Source organism: Stylophora pistillata, chromosome 14 (assembly GCF_964205215.1).
Source record: "Stylophora pistillata chromosome 14, jaStyPist1.2, whole genome shotgun sequence".
Taxonomy (NCBI): domain Eukaryota; kingdom Metazoa; phylum Cnidaria; class Anthozoa; order Scleractinia; family Pocilloporidae; genus Stylophora; species Stylophora pistillata.
The window spans coordinates 6084762-6112576 of record NC_142532.1 but is presented as its reverse complement, the minus strand read 5'-3'; the positions used below and the strand labels follow the sequence as shown (position 1 = coordinate 6112576).

Genomic DNA, 27815 nt, shown 5'->3' with positions numbered 1-27815 from the left:
CTCCCCCTTCTTTTTTTCATCAATTTTCTGTTTTCTGTCATATTCAATCTTTGTAATTGTTTAACACTTGTGAGGGATTAATTTTGCAATCCTTAAGCAGGCTACGTACAAGCAACGCAACTTTGAAATGTTTTTGTCAACAAACATTAATTTAAGATAAGCATTTAATCCTGTAAATTGACGTCAAGAATCTTGCTTCAACAATTTTTACTCGGGAAATAATCTCTACTGCGAGGATCGTGCATCATACGTATCTATAACTGCAGTTCAGAATATATGAACTTCATATATTCATCGTAACTTTCTGTCCAGTTAATGAAAGTCAGCTATCATCACCTAGAAATATCAGCCGTGACAGTTCTGACACCTATGCCATTAAACTTTATAGTCAAATCTTAAGTGAGGTTGAGAAACTAGTACAGTAGAGTGATGTCTCCATGTGCAAAGAAAAGCTTGTCTGCTAGCCTGGGGCTAGTTGAGTTTCCTGTCGAGCTCATGGATTTTATCCTTCACTGCCCGACAGCCAAGTAAATGTTTGAGGATCAGGAAATTATATTTAAGTAATTATAAGGAGTATTTTCTAGGTTACTGAAAACTGCCTAGAGGGCAGTACATCCTGGCTACAGCTTGCCCAAATGGAATCTCTTTGCATCCAATAGATACTGTAGACTACAGCAAATCGAGACAATCACTTACAGTGTACTGTATCTTTGTAGTAACACAATCTGAGAATATAGCAACCTACTGGCTACATGAATCATTGCGCAAAAGCGGTTCCTACTTATAATCATGTCTCAAGTTAGAGGGTTGCTTTCTCAAGCTCTTGGTTTGGTGTTTTATAAAATTTTCTGCACTCCTTTATTGATCTGCACACAGTGATAGAGGCAAGAATTGCTTGTGAGCTCACAACATAGTTTCCTAGTGTTCATCATTTTGTTGAATTCTTGTCACCTGTGTGGTCTATTGATATTGCAAGGATCGGTCTTGGATCGTAAAGGGTAACTGCACACTGTGATTACTGTTGCAGACTTAGATGTAATAAATTCAAGATGGTCCATGAAATTGACGTTGAGGTTTTATTTCATTATCAAATAGAATGGATATGCCCGAACTAAATCACTTCTGTTGCCAACAGAAAGAGATATTTGCCACGTCAAAATAGATTTCCCAGAGAACTTTAACAGCTTGATTTCTAAAACATGCAAAATATCGCAATAACTTCAAGGTAAAATAGAGGTTCACGCACAACCACTGGATATGACTCCTCTCTTTCCCGCCTTTCGACTGTCGAACGTCCCGGATGTTGGTCAGATGACAGTGGGAACGATGTTACAATGTTTGGATTGAACGTTCAAATTGAATGTTCGGAGTGAATGTTGGAATTGAATGTTTAGATTGAACGTTTGAATATTGAATGTTCGAATTGAATAATCAAATGTTTGAATCGAATGTTCGAATTGAATGTTTGGATTGAATATTCGTATTAAATGTTCAGATTGAATAATCGAATGGTTGAATGGACTGTCGAATTGAAAGTCGAATATCCGAAATAAAAGTTGGAATTGAATAACCGCTTGTTAAATTGCATGTCCAAATGTTGTAAGTGGATTTCGCATGCCGGCTTTGAATGTTTCACTCGATGGATGGAATGTTTGGAGTGTATGTTTGAATGTTGTGAGTGTATTTTAAACGCCTGATATGAATGTTGTGGTGGAGGGTTGGATGTTTTAATTGAATATTTGAATGTTGCCAGTGAATGATGGTATGCGTGGATAGAGGGCTAAGTTTGAATTTTGGCGGTGATGGAACGCCATAAAAGACAACATGTCACTCTTATCGTGGATTATTGAACGAAACGAAAAACGTTCAATTAACAGTGACATTACCTTTGATTTACTTAGTTTTTAAGATTCGTCGGGGATTCCATCAGTCAGAAGAGAGCTATTTAGAGCTATTTTTGTGTCTCAAATATGCAACTCTAATCTTTACCTTGTTGAACATCACGATGTAATTCATGAAATGTACTATAATTTTTTTCCTGGGTTGTCTGGCGGTTTTTTTCTCGGACAACCAAGCCTTTGACTTTCCTGAAAAAATTCGTGTTTCTCCGTTCGTGTCTTTGTGATGAATTTCTCTTTTATATTACGTCATAAAGCGTTTTAACAATCTTTAAGTGGCCTTTGCTAATTGTTTATTTCTTTCCTTTCTTTTCAATTTACGGTGATCCACTGTTATCTAAGCATCAACAGAGGTCACCAGAGCCAAGAAATTGTGGAAGTTATTCTTGAAGTAGATGCTTACTGATGTGTGATAGCAAACGCTATAATGTCTAGACCACACAGATACAGGGATAATGGAAAGTTTTAACATCCAGAACTTGTTGTTGTTACATTTTCCTCTTTTTTCAGCTTTTAGCAAAAAAAACTATTGTGAAATCCAAATGAAACACAAACAGAAATTACGACAGTCATTTTTATCATCCAAGAATTGTTTTTGTTATATTTTCTTATTTTTCAACCTTTCATAAGGGAATAATGAGATATTCTTTTCTATCATCCAGGAGTTGTTGTCATGGTCATATATTTTCTTTTTAAACCTCTTACATTATAACCTTATTGATATTCATGTTTCAGTTTTTTAATACTTGTTACAACTCAAAGAGCATATTCAGAAAACCTCAAAGCACAACCTTTAGTGATAAATGACCCAAAAAATTGTTTCCAACCAAACCAAAAAGGTTAAGGAGAACTATTTCTGTAATTGTTGAATAGCCAAATAAACTGATAGTCTCATTGCTGGATCATTGTAATTGTTTATGCCCTTATTAGATACATTACATCTGGGCAGCACTCCTTTACCTATTGGGTACACTCTAAGTTTTAAGTTCATTACATCTGAGGCTAGCACATTATGTTCATGTTGATGTTAAATTTTGACCGAAGTCCTGTGGATCATTATGCAAGCAATTATCCAGCTGCTATGAGACCTGGTACCTAGTTGATTTTCAAAATTACTGCTGTTAACGGAATTGGTGAGGAAAGTAAGGGTTCTTGATATAAAAATAGTTAGTTCACTATAAAGTATTAACACTTTATGTTTATGTTGAGGTCTGACAGGCAAAGAGTTAAATTTGATAAATAATACAATTATTTCTGAAAAAAAAAAATGCTTATTTCTTGGTGAACTTCCTTAACAGAATACTTTTATCGGGACTTGGGGTATTTCAATTTAACGTATCGATCCTACTCTCTACAGGACCCTCCTAAAGTATACAAATTGAAATACATGTATCACCCATTCACATTAGTGTAAGTACCAAGAACATATTTACGCACAAGACGCATGTACGCTTTGCGGACCTATTTTAAACGATTTAATTATGTGTAAATGTTTTTTTCTCTATCCTTTTTTCCCACCGCACAGGACCCCACTTCACTGTGCAGCCGCTAACAACGCCACAGAGCTGGCTCGCTTCTTGAATGAACATGGCGCTTGTATTTTCGCTGCTACTTCACTTGAGAAGAAAACTCCCAAGCAATGTTGCGAGCGTGGTGTACCTGGTTACTTCAGCTGTATGAAATACTTGAACGGTGAGTCATTTTTATATGTCTCTGCGTGTTTTCTCCGTTGTTTGTTAGTTTCGTGTCGGACGAAATGGCGAGCAGGAAGAAAAGTTGAGAAATCTCTGTACGCCTTCCACAAAACCTGAGAACACAAACAAAATACCGTTTTTTAACTGGTTGGCAAAATACTTTTATATTACAATTCTAAACAACTGAAAGTGGGGGAAATTTTGGGAAAACTGAGTAAAAAAGGAGTAATTTTCTTTTGCTTACAAAACTATTGAAGTAAAGTGGGATAATAAAACAGCGTAAAAACTGTTCAGTTAAAAAAAGAAAGAGGAAAAAATTTCATGAGTGCCGTGACCAGGATTCGAACCTGGGTTATTGCGGTCACAACGCAATGTACTAACCACTATACGATCCCGGCTGCCAATACACTATCAACGTCATTTCCGTTCTACCTAACTGATTCCCTTATAACTTATCCCTCAAATAGAGGAACTTGTACAATTTACACGTGCTTGAAACAAGTTATGAAAATACGAATCTTAACAGTCGAAAGGAAGTGATGCATATATGCGACAAATGTTCAACAACGAAATTCTCCTGAAAAAAGCAACTTCCAGTGTAAAATCCTTTGTTCATTAGTAAGCTTTACCTGAATATTTACTTCAGTGAGGTGAGAACGTTTATGATGCAAATTTCATTTCTTTCAAAACAATTACTATAACATTTGAATCAAAATACAAGCTGTGATTTTATAAATCTTGCGCGTTTCTTAGAAAGTTCACATCATGAATTTTCTTTGAAAGAGTAAAAAACACACTCACGGCAAGCCTGCTAAGCCATTGAAATCTCATGAAGCCGTAGTCACAAATCTTTTGTTTCGCCATTGTTTTCTTTATCCTTAAACTGTTTGCATAGTAAAGTATGGAGATGTTCGGTAATGTTGCCGAGATTTTTCATAAACTGTTCTTAGCCCACCTGAAAAATTTCTCAATATTAATGGCCTTTCATAGTTTGTGTAAAAGACCGTTACATGTGAAATGCCGATTGGCGAAATAATTTCTTCGGCTGATCTCCAGAGTGGACACTGTGTCCGGGTTCTGTCACTCTAGAACATGTGACCAGGCAATCTTCGTTGATTTCTCATGTGCATTTCTCCTCCTTTATTTATGGCCTGGAACAGGCAATGAATAAAAAAGAAATGCTGTGTGTTTAGTTAACTACGCGCTTCAATGTAATGCATTACCTCGGGCATATCAAGCAATGGTTGGTTGACTGCCAGTTTAAACATCGCACGTGCTCTTTCAGTATCACCAAGAATGGTTTCAAGTTCGGCGTACTAAGAAGAAAAAATTATGCTGGTTACGAGTGGTCTATCGTCGCCGGCGAAACCTCTTACTGCATCAATCGAAAAGCGCTCAACTTCGGTTGCAAGTTCATCTATTGCCTTTTCTCAACTATTCTACAGCACTTTTCCTTTTTTTATATCTTACACAGTCTCTCTCGATTGCTTCATTTAATTAAGATGTAATTTGTTCAATTTCGTTCGCTAACTTGATCATTTGTTTATTCATGCCCCTATCTAACTTGTTTATTTGTTCATTCGAATGGGAGCGCGGCCTGGCATTCCTTCGCATGTTCGTCCTTACGTTTCTTCACTCAAACGTTCTTTAGTTTCTTCTCTCCCAGGTCGATAATTGTCCGTCCGCAATTTTTGTTCATGTCAAACTCCATCAATAGTTAATTGCTAGAGTTTACAGAGAAGACAATTGAAAAACAATAAAAAACAACTAAATTAACAACAATAAAATAACATAAAACGTTCTCTCCTAACCTTGACCCATGTGGTGCAGTTTGCAGGATTAAACTCCGGGAATTTCTCGTACAACTTACGACAGCGATCGAACTCTTGAAGCTGTTAAAAGCAAAACAGATAAAAGTGGCAGATTACGCATCACAAAGGGCAACTAGAAACACCCTTGCGGAGCCGCAGTTCTTGTCCACCACAAAAGTACCCAATACATATACGTTTTTTTTTTAAGAAACGTGTATAAAGATGAAGGAAGGGAGGACAGGAAAAAATCTCAAGCATAAAACTTGGAAGTTTCCTTAACTCCTTCACTCTCAAGATATAATGAGCAATTCTCCTTAGTTTCTGTTATATATAGCTCTATGATGTTAATTTGGAGAATTTGGCATTAGATCAACTTATGATCCCCTAATTGATATTTCTGTTTGTTCTCATTACTTGTCTGCTTTATATTGTATTGATATTGTAAGGAGAATTTCTGTCTTGATCACTCAAGGAAGTGAAAGGTTTAAACTTTAATACAATCATGTTTCTATTTGATTTCATTTTTCTTTCCATTTCAAAGGTAACCTCGATAATTTTTTTTTAAATAACTCTATCGGCATTAGAGTAAAGCAAAAATTTCTTATTAAATAATCGTTTTACTCACCTGTAACTCGAGACCGATGTATTCTCGGAAGAGTTTGTCTTTGGGACATTTCACGATCGCTGTGTCCTGTGACGAACAGAAATAACACATAAGCAGAGCGTGTGCGACACAGAGTGAACTGGTACCAAGGGAAGCTGGAATAAGGAACGAGAGAGGGGTGGTAAGACGAGAGACGATGTCACGCAACGCTCCCCCAAAAGAACGGCTGCTGACAACCGAACTACATTCCTTTCTCATTGTCCTTGCGGTTTGGTCGCGGTCTATTGAACAGACCAATCACATACCAAAAAATCTGAATGACGTAAGGTTTCACGCGAAAATGTGGATGTTGGGAGAAACATGTTTCACATGTTCATCGTTGTGCCCTGGTAAAGATAGAGTATAGATGTTTGGGAAAACTTCTCACAATTTCGTTGAAATTATAGAATATACGCTTAACATAGACGTCAACTGCTACGCCAACGACACGAACGCTAGATTGTTTGAGCGGTTGTTAAAGTTTCAGCGAGCACCTGAGAAAGTAGAAGAAGCTAAGAACTGAACTGAAAGTCTTTATTCGCACTATTTCAAGAGGTTACTACAAATTATAAAAGTCAGAATATATAAGAAACAGTAAATTACATCAATAATCAAAAGGAAATACAAAACGCCTTTCAATCTAGGCCAAGGGCTAAACGCTGGCTTCGACCTACAGATGGAGATCAGGAGGAAAAAAGCGCGTGCTTGCCGTCAACAAACCGGACGAAGCTTCGAGAACACTGCAACGTCTCCTACACTACTTGTACTTCTTCATTTGCCAGTCCGCTGCTAGCTGGAGCGAACCCGATTAGTTATGTTCGTGGCTTATTACCGGTACAGGAAATCGGCCCGAATTATCGAGTGTTTCCGCACGTTGGTACAACGCAACAACAATAACAATAATATGACCACTTTCATCGGTAACATGGTCAAACACGAGCGGGAGTGCTTGATATATTAACGATTTCCCGGATCCTGTAGGCAACTTCACAAAAACATCTTCATTCTCGACTAAACATCTTCTTTCTCGACTAAAAAGTTCAAAATTTTCGAGCTTTAAGCTCGAAAATTTTGAACTTTGACGACGCTTTGCGAAAAGCTCCTTCAAGAATCGCCATTTGACTGGTGTTTTCCACATGAGGATCGCGGTAGAAAACGATATCTGATTGGAAGAGTCTCAAAAGGTGAGTCTGGCGCGAAAAGGTTCCTGAAAATGGAACCCGAGCTGTGATTGGCCAATTCGGAGAAAGGAATGTAGTTTGGTTGTCAGCAGCCGTTCTTTTGGAGGAGCGTTGCGTGACATCCAAAAAAAAAAACGGCTGCGAGGGAGACTAGGTGACCCCATGATTTTTTTCAGTGATTGCTTTTGGCACTTGAAAAGGAATGCACAAAGATTTTTCAAAAATTCTACGGAGCGGAATTTCAGAAAATCTAGAAAAAAGGCAATTTTCAGACATCGCAAATTTCCTTCCGTAGAATTTTCTAGTTTTTTTTTTCTGAGGATTCTTTTCGACGTTGTTATGGTATTGGAACAATAAAAAGAAGGGGTCACCGGACTTGTTTTCATGCAATAGCTTTCGTGAGTTTAGCAATTTCCACGCGCGTTCTCGCGCATTTAAAAATCTGGATTCTATAAGATCGACATTTGCTCATGATCTGTTATAGCTACCGCTGACAACTGCGCGTGCTCGTGCGCGCGTCTACGATCTAATGTTTACAGACGTTTACTGCTAAGAAAATCATTAAACAGTTGTCAAAGATAGCCTCCCGGGCTCATCTTAAAAATCCTACACACAACTTCTGGCTATATCATATCACTTTCCTTTAAGTTTCAAAGTCCTCTTCCACTTCAGGTAGATTATCCTTCACTTGGGTTCTTTTTTCGCCGTCGCAAGACTTCATATCGGTTGAATATTTCTTTTAAATGCGAAGTAAAGCAACCTTTACTTCTCCGAAAATCGTCTTCTTTATCTTAGTTTCTATCTCCTGCATTTACAGTGGCCGCTCAAATACAAGCTCTTAGGTAAACTTCTCACGTAAGCAGAAAAAATTCCTCGCGGCATCTTTGTTTTAAGGTGGCTCGTACCAGTTTCCTCGCGCGGGGAACAGGTCACTTTTGCGTGACGAGCGCGAGAGAAACGTGCGAAAGAAGCGCGAGATCAAAAGATGAAAATTCAAAACAAAGATGGCGGCGCGTGGAATTTTTTCTACTTTTGTGAGAAGTTTACCTAAGAGCTTGTATTTGATGTGTTGAGCGGCTACTGTGAATGCAGGAGATAGAAACTAAGATAAAGGAGAGGATTTTTGAAGAAGTAAAGGTTGCTTCACTTCACATTTAAAAGAAATATTCAACCGATATGAAATCTTGCGACGGCGAAAAAAGAAGAACTCAAGTGAAGGATAATCTATCTGAAGTGGAAGAAGACTTTGAAACTTAAAGGAAAATAATACGATATAGCCAGAAGTCGTGTGTAGGATTTTTAAGATGAGCCCGGGAGGCTATCTTTGACAGCTGTTTAATGATTTTCTTAATTAGCAGTAAACTTCTGTAAACATCAGATCGTAGGCGCGCGCGCGAGAACACGCAATTGTCAGCGGTAGGTATAACAGATCTTGAGCAAATGTCGATCTTATAGAATCCAGATTTTTAAATGCGCGAGAACGCGCGTGGAAATTGCTAAACTCACGAAAGCTATTGCATGAAAACAAGTCCGGTGACCCCTTCTTTTTATTGTTCCAATATGATAATAACGTCGAAAGGAATCATCAGAAAAAAACTAGAAAATTCTATGGAAGGAAATTTGCGATGTCTGAAAATTGCTTTTTTACTAGATTTTCTGAAATTCCGCTCCGTAGAATTTTTTAAAAATCTTTGTGCATTTTCCTTTTCAAGTGCCAAAAGCAATCACTGAAAAAAATCATGGGGTCACCGGGTTAGTTTTCGAATTATTTAAGCCACAAGCTAAAAAATGCGTCTGAATAAGCCTATGAAAGCGTTGCCATGGAAACTGCTAGTGACGAAATGACACCTATTTTTGGATAACCAATGATTATATAATTCAACCCCGTAAAAGTGTTTAACTGGCCTTGGTCAGTCTTTCTGTTGTATTCTTTCAAAGTTACAAACCATCAAAAAGACGAAAACCGGTACGAGCCACCTTAAATTACTCTCAAAGTCGAAATCGAAACTTTGTTAGCTAAGAAGGAAATTTCAGCTCTTCTCAGTGTACGACTCAACGATTAACTACAAAAGAAATGCCTCGGATCTGGAAAGATTACGCTATAGAAGCTTATCGAATCCATAATCTTCGTGTGCACGTTTACCTGTCACTATTAAAACTAATCTTTTCAATTCCTCGTTAAATCGTAAGATATACAAACCTTTGCAACTTTCGGAACCCTAGTCTTGGTTACAATCTGCTCCAACATGCCATAATCCTTATTATACTTGAAATCAAGCTCAACAATCCACAAAATTTTTGCCTTTTACTTCAAACGGGCTTCAAACTACAACTCGTCCGACGTATTGAAAACATTTTAGTACCCTATCCTTTCAAAGGCCAGGCCCCTCGTCTTTGCGTGATAAACGACATTGATCCAGACCATGTGAGCCCGCAACTCTTGTTAAACATTATTAGTATAATTTCAGAGTTGAGCAAAGAGTTTCCAGCAATCTGATTGGTCGAGCGGTTCCATATATGACGCTATACAAACCGCTCCACGCGATTTATATAAAATGTTGAAATGAAATGTTAATAAATGTTACTACAATGTTATGAGTTTAAAAATTTCCCTGTTGTTCAGCTCTGAAATAATACTAGAACAATTATTCGCCTCAGGTTCGGTGAATATTGTCGAATAAACCCCTGGACTTCGTCTCGGGGATTATTCGACGATATTCACCTCGCCTTTCGTGAATAATTGTTAAATATAAGCAGTGGGTCAGCAGTGGGTACTTACGTAAAGAGTAAAGATGGCGTCAAATTTAATTAAGTCAATCTCCCGCGGATCCCGCGAAAATGAACTCTCATCCGATTCCTCCTGTACCATGGCTGAGTTATTTCACTTCGTATCTCGACGAGTATTCAGGTTATGTTTCTGACCAAGAAACACCTGATTTACTCGTAAGAGAGTCTGAAATGGCCACAAAGACAAAGTATTCGACATTCCGCGACACGGGTTCTTCAAACCGGTAAAGCGACGAGTTCTTTCGGATCAATTATCTTTTAATATAATCTTCCATGTTAGTTTTCAAACTACAAAAATAAATTTCAAATACTAAAGCAAAGCAACTCCTCACATATTTAACAGATTCTCAGAAAAAGAATCACAATGTACTCTGGCGTGATGTAAGAGAAACTAGTGGAGTGCCATTAGAATTTGACGGAATGCCATTTAAGATTCTGTCAGTTCGGATACTGGACTGTCATGTCAGCATGGTCCGGACAGATGTAAGGCGTAGAAAATTAAAATTGCCGCAGAAAAGCAGGTAGGATGGGCTCTTTCGAGATGTTATTCTTAGGGCTGTTTGGGTAGTATTATTAGACAAGCGTGTGTGGAAGGAGGGCCCTTTTAAGAGGGTCTTGAAAGGGAGGGGGCATAAATCCCATTTTCCCAGTCCAAATCCTGTTACTCAGCCTATTGTTTTCCCGAAATTTCCAAAACCCCTGCCCAGTTCTCTTGTTTATTTCTTTGTGACTCCCAGTCCCAGTTACCCAAGTCCCAGTTACCCAAATCTCATTGTCCCAGTGAATATTTGCCCAAATCCCGGTTCTCATTTTACTCCTGTGGGACTCTCCACATGGTCCTGCTAGGAAAACTAAGGCACAGGAAAAATAAGAAAGCTGCCTCAGGTTGAGGTCGAATGGAATCCTAAGATATTTTTTCCTTGGGTGTTCCTTGGGTGATTATTATCAGAGGGGTTGCCTGGGAGGGCATGAGGTGGAGTAGCAGTGATAGCATTAAACTTATGATGTCCACATGCTGGGTAAACAGAGTTCACATTTTCCTGTTACAGTAAATGTAGTAATGTCCCTAATGTAATTGTGCCATAAACTAGGGTGATAAAGAAGTTCATGAATACCAAAGAAAGAGGTTGTTCTTGGTACAGGACACCAAGACGTGCAATTGTTCAGCCAAGATCCACATAAGGGAAATGGTAAAATATCCTGAATATGAGGTAAAATAGAATTATTATTATTAAATATTATAATTTTCATTATTACTATTATCATTATTATTATTATTTATACATAATTTCAAGAATTTTATGTCAACAAGTAGAGGGCAGCATGCATTTGAGTAATAAACACTGCATAACGTATATGAGAACGATCCTTCGCAGTTAAGCACTATTTGAGCAATAGTGAAAATCAGACCTGAAAAAAATTTTAGGCCTGTACGGGACTCGAACCACTGACCTCTGCGATACTAGTGCAGCGCTCTACCAATTGAGCTAACAAGCCAACTGGGAGCAGGCCATCAAATTAACTCGATATAAACCCGTAGATGATAAATCAAACAACAACAAACATATGAAACATATGTGTGAACTGCGGTTATGAGACGTATATGAGAACGATCCTTCGCAGTAAAGCACTATTTGAGCAATAGTGAAAATCAGACCTGAAAAAAATTTCAGGCCTGTACGGGACTCGAACCACTGACCTCTGCGATACTAGTGCAGCGCTCTACCAATTGAGCTAACAAGCCAACTGGGAGCAGGCCATCAAATTAATTCGATATAAACCCGTAGATGATAAATCAAACAACAACAAACATATGAAACATATGTGTGAACTGCGGTTATGAGACGTATATGAGAACGATCCTTCGCAGTAAAGCACTATTTGAGCAATAGTGAAAATCAGACCTGAAAAAAATTTCAGGCCTGATTCAAGCACTATTTGTTGCTCAAATAGTGCTTTACTGCGAAGGATCGTTCTCATATACGTCTCATAACCGCAGTTCACACATATGTTTCATATGTTTGTTGTTGTTTAAACACTGCATAAGTTTCCAACACATGATTTTGATGCTTTCTTCATAAATGGGGCACAGTGACATGCTTATTAAATCACTCTGACTTTTGCTTTCCAGATTGGGGCTGATTCTAAAGCCCGACGGGAGGCGGCATCAAAAAGGCTTCGAAGCGATTTGGAATCTGCCTCTGAAATGAATGTGGAAAGAAGGATCTACATTAAACTACCCAAACCAGAGGATCCTCAATCCCATCCAGTAGGGCCAGTACAGTACTTAAAATTATTAGTGTGACAAGTCTTGTCTTCATTGGATGAAGAATAACGAGCAGTTTGGTTTTATTTGCATTGTAAAGAAGATGCATGAGCTGGTCAGTGATGGTGTCGGTCGTGTCTCTGAGATGGAGAGACATCTGAACAGTTTTATAAAATGTCAGATGTTGAAGGGACAAGCAATGTAATCTGAATTTCAGCCGTCTCTTCCCTTTACCCCAAGGGGGCGCGGGAGAGAGACATCTGAATTCCGAGCGTTATAAATAGGGAGCTTAAGATACAGACATTAGGGACTTTAAGATACGGGGACGCGGACGCCTTGAAGTACGCGACCGTCGAAGAGAGCATGGGTCGAGTGCACCGCGTTCGTGGTGGGAATATTAAGTTAAGGTTCTTCAGTTTGCGAGCGACGCGGCGATTTTTTCAAGTTTAATATGGCTTCTTTCAGGGAAACTCGAGAACTGCTGTGTTTAAGTCGTGCAATGGGCGTTATTACTGATGCGGAATTCTTGCTGCTTTATGAGGAGAGCAAGTCAGATAATTTGGACTTTCCTTACCAAGTGTATCCGAAATTTTCTTCGCTGGGACCAAAATGGAGCCGAGTGTTCAGCCAATTTAAGGGTAGAGAAGCATCACACATCTCGCCTTGAAGATGCACTGCAAATTCCTGCTATATTTGAATATGATTAAGAAACAGTATGTCATGGAACCGAGGGCCTTTGTATCCTTCTCAAGCGATTTGCCTACCCTTGTCGCTACTCTGACATGATCCCGATTTTACTTGGGCTTCGAAGCCATTCACGGCTAGATCCAATTGTAATTTATAACCGAGATCAGCAACTGAAAATTAAATCAGTCAATGTATGAGTAATTCACAGAACAGAGGTTTTTACCGAGATTGCTTAGTGTTAAATTTCTTGCCATTCTGCTGTGTTTTAACGAGATTTGAGCCATTTTAGCACATTCTTACGGTGGCCCAGAAGGCTCAACGGAAACAAAAAATATACTGCAGCAAATAAAAAATATACTGCAGCAAATAAAAATATACTGCAGCAAATAAAAAAATCAGAACGCAAAGAAAAAAAGTACCGCAGCAAATAAAAAAATGCATTGCAAACAAAAAATACTGTAGCAAATAAAATACGCAACGCAAACTAAAAAAAAAGAAAACGCAAACAAAAAAAATTGGAACGCAACGCCAAGGAAGACTGGGTAATAGTTTTTAGTTTCCCGCCAAAACAGCATGAACTGGAACTCGCTTTTGGCTATGGACGAAAGCGATCTGCGTAGGATTATAGAAGATTACTTTCATCAAGGGTATGAAAATAGAGTTATTATCGAAATTTTTAAGGAGCAGCATGGTACTGTCGTAAGTTCGCTGCAAAACATGGTTTCGGAAAGGTGAACAAGCGAAGGATGGAACGAGTGTTGGCGGGAAACTAAGAACTATTACCCAGTCTTCCTTGGCGTTGCGTTCCAATTTTTTTTGTTTGCGTTTTCTTTTTTTTTTGTTTGCGTTGCATATTTTATTTGCTGCAGTATTTTTTGTTTGCGTTGCATTTTTTATTTGCTGCGGTACTTTTTTTCTTTGCGTTTTGATTTTTGTATTTGCTGCAGTATATTTTTTAGTTGCTGCAGTATATTTTTTATTTGCTGCAGTATATTTTTTATTTGCTGCAGCATATTTTTTGTTTGCGTTGAGCCTTCTGGGCTACCGTACATTTTGGTCTAGGTTGTACTGACACTACAGTGTTATATTTACACTGCTGTTTGTGATTATGACTCAGCAACCGACTTTTTAAATAAAAAATAACAAAGAAGATTCTTAAACATCCAAAATAAACACAGGTACTGTTAATTAAAAGGTCTGTAGAAACCGAAAAGACCACCAATTTACTCACGTTTTATCAGCGACGCGAAAAGCCTTCCAGCGACGTCTGTCGCCAGCAACAACGCAGCACATCTGACTTTTGGTCATGCGCAATGAAGCTCTCAGCTGTTATTTTACTTAATAATAACTTTTTTTATCCTGGTAAGAAACCGGTCAGTCAATCAAGATATAGATCGACTGGTATTAATCGGGGACCTGTTAAAAAGAATTACAAGCAATAAGAATTACAATTACAAATCTAAAATGTATAAATTATATATAAAATTTACATTTAACTTGTACAAATATGATTTACGCTGTCCGTGTTTACGAGGTAAGTGAAAGTTCTGCCTTTAAATTGTGCGAGTGTTGTGAGCTCGCGAATCTCTCTTGGCAGTTTGTTCCAGGCACTCGCAGCCGAAAACTTAAACGAGGTCTGTCCACATTTGGTCTTGTGGTAGATCTAAAGGCTCGACAGTGTCTCTGTGATCGTTTCACTAAGTACCCTGTCAACTGCTTAGGGCAGTTGATGTTGTTAATTATCTTGTAAACATACTGTAGCTTGATGAAAAGGCGTCTAATGTGAAGTGATAATAGTTGTAATTTGGCGCGCATCTCCTGAGTACATGTCTTACGGTCAGCATGCAATATTATTCGCATTGCTTGGTTTTGCAGGCGCTCTAAACGTTGGGCATTCTCTTTGCTACATTCGCCCCATACAACACAACCATAGTCTAACAAAGGTAATACAGTCTGCTTGTAGATTCTGAGCAAAATATCGCGACTAAGAAAGGATGAAATTCTGTTAAGCATTTTTAGTTTAGGGTAAACCCTAGATTAGGCTACATGTTTGCTCCATGTCAGACAATAATCGAGGTAAATTCCTAAGTACTTAAAGTAATCTGACTGTTTCACTGGTTTTCCATTGAGGATAATCTGTAACGCTTGGGTGTTTTTAACAGCGTGCTTTGATCCAATCAACATAGCCTTGCATTTCTTGTGATTACTGATTAAACCGTTCTGATTCCACCATGTTGCAGTACTTTCTAGATCTTTGTTGACACGTTTTTCTGCAGCACTTACATCTTTACTTCCGGTTCTCTTTCGCGACGTCCGCGTTCCTTTATCTTAAAGTCCCTATTTTCGGGGCGACGGCGACGTGACAACCCAGGTAGACTGGGTCAGAGGTTGCCGTTTTCGCGCCATAATTTAATTTGTTAAGATTGTGATGACGACCGGCCTTTGCGACTTTTGCGGCTTTGTCGAGTTTATTTGTTGCCCTTTACAAATTAAGGCGTTTTTGTCGTAGCATGGCTACGTTTGAAGAATTCCGCCATCTCCTCGTCCTTTACTACGACGCCAAAAAATGTGTCAAGCTGGTTCGTCCATTGCGTTGTGCTGAAAAAAAGGAGTCGGAGTTAGAATTAATTTGGAAACAAGAATTAAAGACACTTTTCATAGAGCTACATTATGATCAGAACATCAATGTCCTTAGGCTTTAAGATCTTATTATTTGAAATATGAGAGATGCACAAACAGCAACAGCTCGTTCTAATATCAATCGGAGTCGTTACAAGAACTCAGTTCCACTGAATTAATACAGTTAGATGCCTTCAGAGATACTCAACTTACAGGAGCTCCTACACTACCGAAGAAGCCAGCCTTTAGCTACGTAAGGAAAGTCCAATGCGATAAGAACTTTATTTAAGTAGATGACGTTTCAGTCCAAGACTACGCACTAAGCTAAAAAAACCTCCATAGGTCTGAGGTGTACGTTTGCGAGGTGCATCTACGAATTGATAAAGGGAGTGTCAGCAAGAAAAAATCCCCTTTTATGGTAAGAATTCAAGTACTGTACGCGTACGTGCCCAAAACTTACCTCGACGATTTGGACTTCGCTGTTGCTTCGGTAATATTAACCTAAAGAGAAAACAAAAGGTCTCTCGAGTTGGCCGAGACATCGTGTGATGACTTGTGAGAAATGTGACAAAATTGGCATTATATTAAAAAAAACAAACCAGATCAACTCACGTTTTCACCACGACGGCAAACTCACTGATCTCACGTCGCCGACGTGAGGGCGACGGCGGGGCCGCATGCGCAGTCAATTTCACTCCAATCTTAATCGGTCTCCACGTCGCCGTCGCCCCGAAAACGTCTGTATCTTAAGCTCCCTAGTGTCGTCCGGTGACGCATGACGCCACATACCAATTTATGCATTTTGTATAAATTAAATTTTTTAAACAAGATGGTGGCCACGAGTCATGAAAACGTGACCGAACAGATGCATATGTATGAGGTGTTCTGTGTTTTGTGTGCCGTGAAGTTTGACGATAAAGCATTCAGAATTAATGTAAGGGGTCGCTCTTCTTTTCCAATTGAAACTGAATTACGGAAGTTGCCGCTAAAACTTGCAATCGACGACAACACTCGTTTGTGTTTTCCCTGTCTGCGCAGGCTAAAGAAGACAAAGTCCTTAGAGGAAAATTTCGCCGCAGCATCGGAAGAGATTGCGCGAAACTATGGAATGGATATGAAAACCGCGGAATTTGTGCCTTCATTTGCTAGCACACCTACGAAATCGGCGCAAACATCGATCGTTGGACCTACCACTTGTATTTCTTTAGCTCCACGAACGTTTTTGCAATCTCAGCCAATACCTCAACACAAAAAAGACACTGAACCTGGTGTCACGGAAGGCTATTGGATTTTTTCTTAATATTCCTTTCTAGAAATTTTATTTCGCTCGATGAAAAACTTGCTTGCTTTCATGCTCTAACCGGTTTCATAATTAAACTGGAATTAACAATTGAAATTGAAACGTTAAGATCATGTTAATTTGAGTTGTATTCAATCTTACATATCTTTAAATAAAACATAGGAAAATTGCGAGTGACAGTAGTGATATATTGCGATTCATCAACTATATTCCTTTAATACTAAGTTCATTTCATTGATCAAAGATACCAAAGGTGAAATCACCAACACGATGCCACTTCGAATATTGCCATTCTGATAATGCCTTCTCGACATCTCTTCCGCAACCAGAGATGGCAGTTGAAATATTAGACTTTTGCCAAAGCCCGTAGGAAGATTGACAAAACCATCCTTTCCAGAAAGAAGATAAAACAAAGCTATCTTCTGTTCATTCTTCAACTCTTTTAAGCCAAAACGCGGTAAAACACTCTGCAAACTTGTCTCGAATATTGCTTCAAATTCGTCCCGCGTGTCCGCCGCCATTGTTTACACTTCTTGAAATCATCCTTGGCGCGTTTAACCAATAATAAAAGGTTATCTAATTCAAACCAATCAAAAACTACCTACCATATCTAAAGTAGTAAGTGACGTCACTGGACGACATTATAACGCTCGGAATTCAGACGTCTCTTTCCCGCGACCCCCCTTGGGGTATAGAGTTTGAGCATTGACCCTCGATTCTACTATGTCTTCGTCTCACGGTGTTCGAATGCTCATAAAAAAAATTATATTTCATTCGAATTGAGTGTTGTTTTTATCAACTCTCGCCCTTTCAGCCGCACAAGGTTCTTCTGTTGCAAACACCATAGAGTTATGACTTAATACAAACGGAACCCTCGCCGAGTCAAGGTAAGCCTTCAATGTTTAAATATGATTTCATCTTAAAGAGGGAACGATGAGGCAAAATCTATGAAACATTACACTTTCGTGGGCTAGGCAAAATGCAGTTTTTTTTCTAGTCTTCTCATTAAACATGTCGTCAAGTCCAATTTAAAGAATCTGTTTTGTCATTTAATCCCGTATTTTGATGACAGATCACCAAAATCGTTGGGCCGTTTTTCCTCTAGAGTTCTAACCAAAACCGCAGTTTTAAGTAAGCAGTGGGCCTCCAGGATTTTCTTTAAAAGGGTTAACTCAATTTAATATAAGTCCTTCAACCCTCAGCTTAGCACAACGAACCACAAAGGCCACATTATCATTCGATGCAAGAATTAGCTACAAGTGTCATCAATCGGTACAAGAGAAGGCCATTTTACAGGACCATATTGGGTTAATTAGGATAATTAGGTTGACTATTTAAATACACGACCACATCAGCTCCGCTGTAATTTTATATCGTGTTTAAATAAACGTGGTTGTTGTGAAACTATTTTCACAATAGGAGACAGTGGTCCATAGAGACTCAGCAAACCGCAAAGCTGTGTTCCTTACAAGGACATTTTCCTGGTATCCGAAAGAGACAATCACTGTATAAAAGCATTTGATTCTTCGGGAACGTTCTTGTAAAAGTTCAGCGAAAAAGGGAATCAAGACGGACAGTTCAACACACCTCGTCGCATGTGTTTAGACAGCTCTACTAATCTTCTTTGTGACCTTAAAAATAACAAAGTTCAGCAATTTTCTATAGACGGTCACTTTATAGGCAAAACAAGCGTTCCTCTACAAGGTCCACTTCGAATTGTTAAAGCACCAAATGGGCGTATACTAGTCTTACATAACAGCTAAGAAAATCTACATACTGAAGTAAATGTGTTGTTACTCTAGGAATCATTCAATTGGGAAACTAAATTAAATTCTTTTTCTTTTCAAGCAAAAATTTCGCAGCAGGTGGAGAAAAAGCTCCCCTTTTCAATGCTTCTTGTATATATAAATCACAAATTTTTGAAGTCAGTGATGTGCCTTGTAGCAGTCTCCTGTTTTTTCACAAACTAAATTAAAATGGGATTTGCTTCACAGTACATGTACATGATAACATTATTTGATTGGAAGTTGTAAAGAAAGCATGGTCACGTGACCTCACCTTTCGACTCTCAAGATCCAATTATAAATTCTCCCCACTGACTGCTATGCATGTCTTTGCAAATTAGACAAAATAACTTGGTTTTATATCAAAATAAGACCCATCAGCTGATAAGACTGTGTTATTATAACCTGTTTTCAAGATAACATACTGGAATCGCAAGGAGATAAAGTGATATGTGAACCACCTCTTGAAGTTTAAGGATGAAGGCACTGAAATTGAGAACTACAATTCTCAGTTCCTATCCATCCACTCTGGCACTCGCTGAGATTTGTTTCTGATTTGTTTCGTGATCAGTAGTCCTTTTTACAGTTGTGGGCTTGGTGGCCAAGCCTTTGAACAGGAGTGAGGCTAAGGGTGACCTTGTTATGATAGAGATGTTGCTGCTTTTCAAATACAAAGTTCTTTGTTATCATGCTGACTAGATACAGGTCTCTATCACAACTATCAAAAATAACTTACTCTTTTGTGCTTGTGTTGCGAGCAAAATGAAGGCTTCAGCAAGGCTTCGCGATCTTCTGTTTCAAGGAGACCAAGCAAACTGTTATGATAAAAGCTGGTGGGCAAACGGTCGAAGCGATTGTCTTCTGGTAAATTGATTTCCGCTTGACACTTGGGGCATCGGAATTTCCCTTGTCTGTGGCTTTTTCTTGCATGCTCCTCCAAAACACTTACAGCAAAATGTGTGGAAGCATGATACTATTTTCGGATCTGTGTAGGTATCGAGACAAACTGAGCATGTTACTTGTTTCTTGAGGTTTTCCGTGAGGGTTTCCATCACGATACATTAAAATACAGATTATACAAGCGACGGATACAAATAGACCGTTGCGAGATCTATAATATGTTTTGGAATAATATGTTTTGGTTCAGAAAGCGACCATCTACACTAATTTGCTGACAGAATTCTATTAAAACAAAATAAAATATTTTTTGGAGTCATTCTTACACATGCTATGGGTCTGTTGAAGTGTCCATAATGATTCCCTTGTTTTCCAAACTTGGTTTAGAAAGTTCCATCGTGATGAAATGCCTTATTTTATGGTTTGATTTAAAAATTCAGACGGGCTGAAAATCAATTTAGTTATGAGTACCAAAAACTGCATACAATCAGTAAAAGTCATGTAATTAACATATTTTTATTCATTCAAACTAAAACTCTACCAAATAAGTGAAATGTGTTTGCTAACTAGAATTATGAAGACAGTATGTACAGTGTATCAATAGTCCTTTTTACAGTTGTGGACTGGGTGGCCAAGCCTTTGAACAGGAGTGAGGCTAAGGGTGACCTTGTTATGATAGAGATGTTGCAGGTTTTCAAATGCAAATTACTTTGTTATCATGCTAACTGGATACAGGTCTCTATCACAACAGGGTCACCCTTAGCCTCACTCCTGTTCAAAGGTTTGGCCGCCAAGCCCACAACTGTAAAAGGGACTATTGGAGTCTCTGGTGAAACAAGTGAATCAAGCAGCTAGGCTGGCGGAGAATCTAGTACAGAGAAGCTCAGGCTTCGATATCATACAGACCAAGACAACTTTGAGGAACGAATTTGAAGAGCTTCGTGGAGTTGAAGTTCCACAACATGCCCAGACTACATTTGTCAAATTTACCACTGCATCACAATAAGAATTGAAACTGGGATTTATTCAACTCACCGAGGAACCAGTAAACGCAGCTAAATAAACTCTGGGAGGACTGGATAAAACATTTTAGGCTGGTGTACATGCACAGTCTACGTTATATCCAAAAACTTCTGGAGGAGAGATTAGTTACCAGGCTGATCTTAAAGATCAAGTTGAGTTGCTGATAGAACACGCTAAAGATGTAACAAACGTTCTTGTCCAAGAAAAAGAAGACGGCAATCTTGGGTTGAAGTTCACACCCAAAAGGCCTGGCGGCTACAGTGCTAATATGAAGATTAATGGCGAAAGCTTGCGACCTGTCAGTTCACTTTCCCAGTCAAAGAACGTGAACTTGTAGTAGTCGGTGAGTTGGACCTGAAGTTTATCCAAGAGCAGGAGTTGCAAGAACCAACTGGAATTGCGGTAAACAGGCAAGGAGACATGGTTGTTATAGATAATCTTGGACACTGTGTTTTTGTATTAAATAAAGAAGGAAACCGTTTGAGACAAATTGGAAAAGAAGGAACAGGTCCTAGACAATTTAAGTATCCAACCGCGGTGTCGTTTTCTAACGAGAACGAAATTATTGTCGCAGATACACTGAATCGCAGAATTCGACTTATCAATATACAGAGTGGTACTGTTGTAAACGTCTTTGGACAAATAGGTGAGGGAAAAGGACACTTTAAGATTCCAGTTAGTCTTTGCCTTCACGAGACAGAACGTATTGTTGTCACTGAATTCGAAAATCATAAGATAAGATAATTTATTTAATGTCAAAAAATACACAGGGGGTGGTCTCCCAATCCCCCGAGCCAGAGGCTCATGATAAATGTGTTTGACAATATAAAAGAAAGCTAAAATTGTAATAGCACCGATTAAATTAGAAATAATGTATAGCTAAAAAAAAAAAGAAAAAACAAGGAAAAAAAAAAACCAATCAAAGGCAACCACTGCATTAACAGCCGCTAAAATTTAACTTAGTTAAAAGTCTCCGGAAGGATGATGCATTAGATGCATTTTCTACAGCAGCTGGTAACTGGTTCCAAATATGTGAGATCATATACGCGTATGAGCCATGAAGGAATCTGCTATTATATGAAGTTTGTACTACGTTTAGACCACTACTTCTAAGATTATATGTTGTAACTCGGGGTTTAAATAAATCGGCTTTATAGTCTGGACCATTCTCCCTAAAACATTTAAAAAATATTATTACACGACTCGGGCAGTCAGAGGGCCAATAACTAAAATCAACCAATGAAAATGTTCTATTGCCGGTCAATATTCTCTCAGTATTGGACCGGGCACTGTCCCGAATGATACCGCACTTGTGTCCCTTTAAACTTCAGTCGTATAATAAATCTCTTCTTAACCAAGCTTACTCGGGACCGTACTGGAAGAATATCGGCCCTCGGTCTTTTTTGTACGGACCGAGCGCAGCGAGGTCCGTACTGTCAAGACCTCGGGCCGATATTCTCCTAGTACGGCCCTCGCGCTTGGTTAATAAGATATATTTATCAAAGATTGTTCAATACGTCTATGTTCTAAAGTATATATGTTTACCATCCTTAGGATTGATTCATAATCAGCACTTTTTCCCAAATTCGTTATAGTTCGTAGACCATAATAGTTGGCATCTTCCAGTTTCTTGTTAAGTGTTTCACCTATACCCATAAATAAAGAGTTGCAGTATTCAAAATGTGATAATGCAAAACTCTTGTAAAGAAGTAAAATGGTATTTGCCGGTACTAAGCGCTCAAGGCGGCGAAGTGCGCCTATCTTAGAATATACTTTCTTTAACATGATATTTATATGTTCCTTAAAAGATAATTTGTTATCTAAACATATTCCAAGGATCTTTAGGTGGTCTTTAATATCGACGGGAGCGCCGGCAAACTCCAGGTCATATCGATGGGATGAGTTTCCAAGGATCATCGCGCTTGGGTCTTGTCCTCGTTGACCTGTAGATAGTTAGAGACAAACCAGGAAGATAGTCTTCCCATGTCTTGGTTTAATATGTGTTGAAATATAATTGGGCTATGATTGGCCGTATATTGAGTTGTATCGTCTGCATAGAGGCGGAGGGAAGAAACGGTGACGGTTTCGTTTATGTCGTTCATAGAGATGTTAAATACTAAGGGACTAAGGAGACTTCCCTGTGGAACGCCACATCGTACCGGTGACCAGCTAGAGCACCGATTGTTGCATAGAGTTCAAGTTATGTCAAAAGAGGGCGAAACTATATTCACAATAGGAGAAAGTGGTCCAGAGAGACTCAGCAAACCACACAGCTGCATTCCTTACAGAAACATTTTCCTAATATCCGAAGACATGGTTCATACAGACGTGAGACCTTTCTTTTCAAGGACTTATTTTCAACTCAATTTGACGTACATGTAATCAACCCCTCAATTCAAATAACTTTTTATATGGGATGTTCTGCAAAGAAACGTGCAATAAAAACAAGAAACTGCCATTAATGTGGTACAGGAAATAAAATCACAAACCTCAGAAAATGTTTGGATTGTGTCTATTCTTTTAACTTTTCCAGTTTGGAGATGAAGCTTGTATCTAAGTCAGTTCGTTCTTGAATTTTGTCCTTGGCTGTTTTTTGAAGTTAATTGGCTTGGGTCACAAAGGTCAACTTCCCTGTGGATTCTGCTTTTAAGCAAAGTTCATCTGCTGTTTCATTAATAGACTTTATATCAGAATCTACTCTTCTTTTCTTCTTTTTAATCTCGTCAACTTCCTCTAGTAAAGACTTTCGTTTTGACTGTTCCTGATGGGTTTTCTTCTTCGTTCTCTCATCCTCAAGGTACCTCTCATATCTCTGTCTTGAAAGCTTAACTGAAAGCAGCTAAGGCTTGCTAAGTTCAACATTTAAAAATACACCAACATTTCTCACATGATCACCGACAAGCCTCTCAGCAATAACTTTATGTTCCTTCAGGTTCTCCACTTCCATTTCCTTGTTGATGCTAAAGCCTCTCTCCACAATTGACTGGCCATGTGACAACGCTAATAAAAGTTTCACAACTTCAAAGAGGCCTTTGTAACTTTCTCCTGCCATGCATTCATTAAAAAGTCTGTCCACTCTATCCACACTGAGTTGAAATTAGCAAGCCTGTGGTTTCCAAAAACTGGAATATTGTTTTCGAACATTCCACACTGTTGCAGCAGTGTGCGACAGTCTTTGTATTCCCCACTGCCAGAGTTTAGCAGCAATGTCAAGACCTTCTTGAATTTGTTTAAACAATCTCCCTTTTTAGTTGCCATCATCACGGGATTCAAGCAAGACAAATGGCGGACAAGAGAGTAAAAACTGGACAATTCTGGAGCATCTTCTGAGAAGCTCCACAAGGCTGGTTTTGCATTCCATCCTGAACTCCATTATCTGCCTTTCACTTGGCTTACAATCACCTGTGCCTTTAATCAGTAAATTGCTTGTCAGGGTAAGAGATTTTGACTTTATAATTTTAGTTGAGAACAGTTCTCACAGGCTTTTGTATGGAGTGACTGAAAACTTTAGAGTCTGAAAACTTGAAATTGCATAAAATTGATTCAAATTAGTTTCTGAATTAAATGGTTCATAGAATAAACACACATTTAAGTATGTATATTTTCTTAGTTGTTATGGAAACGATCAGTATACGCTCATTTGGCGCTGCTGCAATTCAATTCGGATTTGAAGAATTGCTGCAGGATGTAACACAGAGGCTCGTCCACTCTATAGTGCATTTGTCAGTCGTTTATCGCAGTGGATCGTCCAATGGAGTGAAGAAGACTTGGATTTATTGAAGCCTGCCAAAAGGGGTCAACTACAGAATCAGGGCATTGCGGACCCTTCTGATGCAGCCATTATTGAGAAGATTACATGGAGAGAATTGGCTCTACATCACAATGGGAGAACTCGGGGAATAGTTTACACCAATACAATGATTTACGATCTACTATTGATGTTCACTGGTCCCCAGGGATGTGATACTTCTGTTAGTTCCTGGTCATGATAAATGACATCAATGTCAATGGCGTCAACCTTTAAAAGTACGTCGATGACACATCGATGGCCAAGACAGTCCACAAGGCTGAATCAAGTGGAATCCAAGTTGCCGTAGACGAAGTAGTTAGGCAAGCTGAGACAGATAAGTTCCAATTGAATGAGACCAAGTGTAAATAGTTGCAGATACGTTTTTTAAGATCTGCAGATTCTTTCGAAGCAGTTACTACCAACAACAAACCAATAGAGGTTGTAACTAGAGTAAAACTTCTTGGTCTCACAATTCCAAACAATGTTAAGTGGAACGCTCACATAGAGAATTTTATCAAAAAAGGAGCCTGGAGGCTTTGTCGGTTAAGGCAATTTAAGCGTGGAAAAGGATATCCTGCGCAGCTAGTTTGTTTCTATACTGGGTGCATCCGGCCCATGCCTGAATATGCTTGCCAAGTTTTCCACAATGGTCTACCCGAGTATCTCTCTGAAGAGCTAGAGAAAATTCAGCGCCGTGCACTTTGAATAAATTTCCCAGATTTAGGCTACCAAGAAGCTCTTAAAGAGTGCAATATTGCCACCCTCTACCAACGGCGCCAATTGCTGACGGAGCGCCTATTCAGTGAGATCAAAGACAACAGCTGCCACAAATTACATGGCCTTTTGCCATCATGTAATCTTAGTACCGTAGCCTTGTGGAGAAAGCGCTTTTAACTTTTCCTTTTTTGCAGAACAAATAGACTAAAGAATAGTTTTATCATATACAACGCAGCTATTTCCTAATGGCTTTGTCGTGTACAATGCGGCTATTTCTTAAATTTCATTACATATAATATATATTATAATATATATCAATAGCATTTTTGCTCTTTCGTTCATGAATTTTAATATATATACATATATAGTATTTTTAGCCTTTTTTATTTAGTTTTTCATTCTTTGTGTATTTTGTATTAAGTAAACATTTGTACAGTACGTAATCTAGCCTTTTGGCTGCAATGGATTTTTTAATAAAGCTATCTATCTATCCTTTGTTGAGAAAAACTGGATATGGGAAATATGGGACAACCAAAAGCACCATACTCCACGCATCCAGGACCCTAATGGGGGTGCAACTGTATACTAAATCAGGGGTCTTGACCAAAGATGATGTCCAACTTCCAACTTATAGATGTGCAAGAGGTTCAACATCTTTGAGAGTCATTCCACCTGCATATTAATAAATTCATACAGGAATGATATCTGTGTAAAGACTTAACATATCCCAAATACTACAGTCTGTAAAACTGTTCTCGTTTATTTTAGGTACCCCAGCAAATGGCATTAATTTTCAAGCTTACTTGTTAGATGGCCTGATGAGGTGGAATGCTGATCGTGCTTCTGCTGCAGTGTCAAGTACTGAATCAGGACCAGAACGCTACAGAGGATTATTAATACATACTGTGAATGAGCTAAGTGAAGATGTCCTCGGTAAGAAAATCAAGAGTAATGCTCAGAATATTGGAATCCACACAGGTGAAATGATAGAAGTTGGGTATCTCTTCATGGAGGAAGTAGTCCCTCGTGGTTACAATATTCGCTCAGAGGATAGCCTCTGTGTAGAGAGGTCCTGTGTTAGGACAGATAGATTTGCAGCTTTCTGTGCCAATAAATTTCTCCCCTGAAAGGAAACCCTTGAGGGCATATTTATTATAACTTTTTGAATGTAATGAAATTGTTGTGCATGATGTTGAAATATTATTTATTAAGGAGTATTTATATTATTCATACATGAAAAATTGCTCTAATGTTAACAGTGCTATTTATATCATTTGTCACATTGTGTGTGTAATTTTCTGACCTACACTGTAATTCAGCCTTGCCTGCAAAAGTGTTGATTAAATATATCTATTTATAAATCAAACTGGTGAGATTCTCAGGGAAAATACCCTAGAAGAGGAAGATCGGAGACCACAGGGAGAAGAAGCTCTTTCAGATATCAACCCACACCAAATCAGTTAAGAAATTGATGAAGATGAAGATGAGACAATTGCATTTGCAGAGCAGGTATTTACAATGCCTTCGAGTAGTGATATAGGTAGGTGCACATTTCCCAAAAATCTGTCTTTCCTGAATCTTTATCTCAAGATGTGAATTTACAATTAGATTCAGATACAACCAGTGCTTCTGATGAAGACTCTGCCGAGCCTGTGGGAGGTGAGTTACCATGTGATACAGAAGTAAGTTTTAAGAAGTCATATTCAAGGATTCAGAAAGTAAAATCTTAACTACTGGTAATTCCAAGTTTTTTTGGTCTACTGGACTCTGCTGGGTCTGACAACATTCAGTGATATGAGGAAGTCTATGCTTCAGCAGCACATCTGGTTTCTATCAGAGAAGAAAATATGGCCTTGTCCAATAACCAAGCCAATTAAATCATTAGATTGTAGAAAAGCCATCATGAATATGACCAACAGTCAACAAAATTTGTTCCAAGACACTGCACTGCACTGGCTTTGGGAAAGTTTAGAGCTACAAAGAGAAGAAGTACCAATGTTGTACTAGTTGGTACTAAGAGGTGAACTACTTAATCTTTTATGTTGTTAATATTACAACAAACCCTTATACATAGAATTTGTTTCTCTTTCTTAAGATATTTTCTAGTCTCCAACAGTGCGCTAGCCCAATGCACAGATTGCAATAGGTACACTGAGGCTGTTATATCTGAACCATGTCATTTATATCCTGGGCCAGAGAGATCAAGGACAAAAACATCTAACCATTGGTCCCTTTTGTGTAAAGACTACCAAGGCACACAAGAATGTGTTATGAACAATGGCATGCATGACATGGCAGATTCAGCTGCCAGATATAAACCAAGCAACACTAGGTCAGTGGTACATCAAGCGACAAACCAGCCATACCATTGCTTCCATCTCTGCTACAAGTCAACTATCCTGTGTCCTTCAAATTTATATTACCAACCAATACCACAGGAACAAATATTCTCAGAGGTCAAACTTCATGACCTTCTCAACCGATGCCAATCCTTCCAGCTCCTGTTCCTTTTGTACAGCCACCAATTGTAGTAAGAAGACTTCACCCTGTTCCAACGGCTGAGCTGCATGGAAAAAAGTGGATGCGATAGTGCATAGGCTACTTGAACAAGTGAGCGCCATCAGAGATCCCACGCACCATTGCAGTAGTCGCCCATAGCAAACTGGAAAGAGATACCAAAGAAGAACATCCCGATGATGAAATGGTTTCTTGCTTGTA

The 27815-nt window shown here is 38.7% G+C and overlaps 1 protein-coding gene, 1 non-coding gene and 1 pseudogene across 2 annotated transcripts; 2 read left to right on the top strand and 1 right to left on the bottom strand.

Moving 5' to 3' along the window:
* The first annotated feature begins 224 nt into the window (after positions 1 to 224).
* On the top strand, positions 225 to 14240 carry LOC148716250 (uncharacterized). Its single transcript, XM_088745319.1, has 4 exons — positions 225 to 3590; positions 10358 to 10535; positions 11106 to 11225; positions 12146 to 14240. The coding sequence occupies exons 1-3, from the start codon at positions 3380 to 3382 to the stop codon at positions 11194 to 11196; spliced, it is 480 nt and encodes a 159-aa protein (XP_088601445.1). The 5' UTR covers positions 225 to 3379; the 3' UTR covers positions 11197 to 11225; positions 12146 to 14240.
* Positions 3919 to 3990, bottom strand: Trnah-gug (transfer RNA histidin (anticodon GUG)). The gene has a single exon. It is a non-coding gene; the product is annotated as a tRNA-His (tRNA).
* A 5192-nt stretch (positions 14241 to 19432) lies between the features above and the next one.
* Positions 19433 to 27815, top strand: part of LOC148716243 (uncharacterized) — a 93517-nt pseudogene continuing 85134 nt past the window's right edge.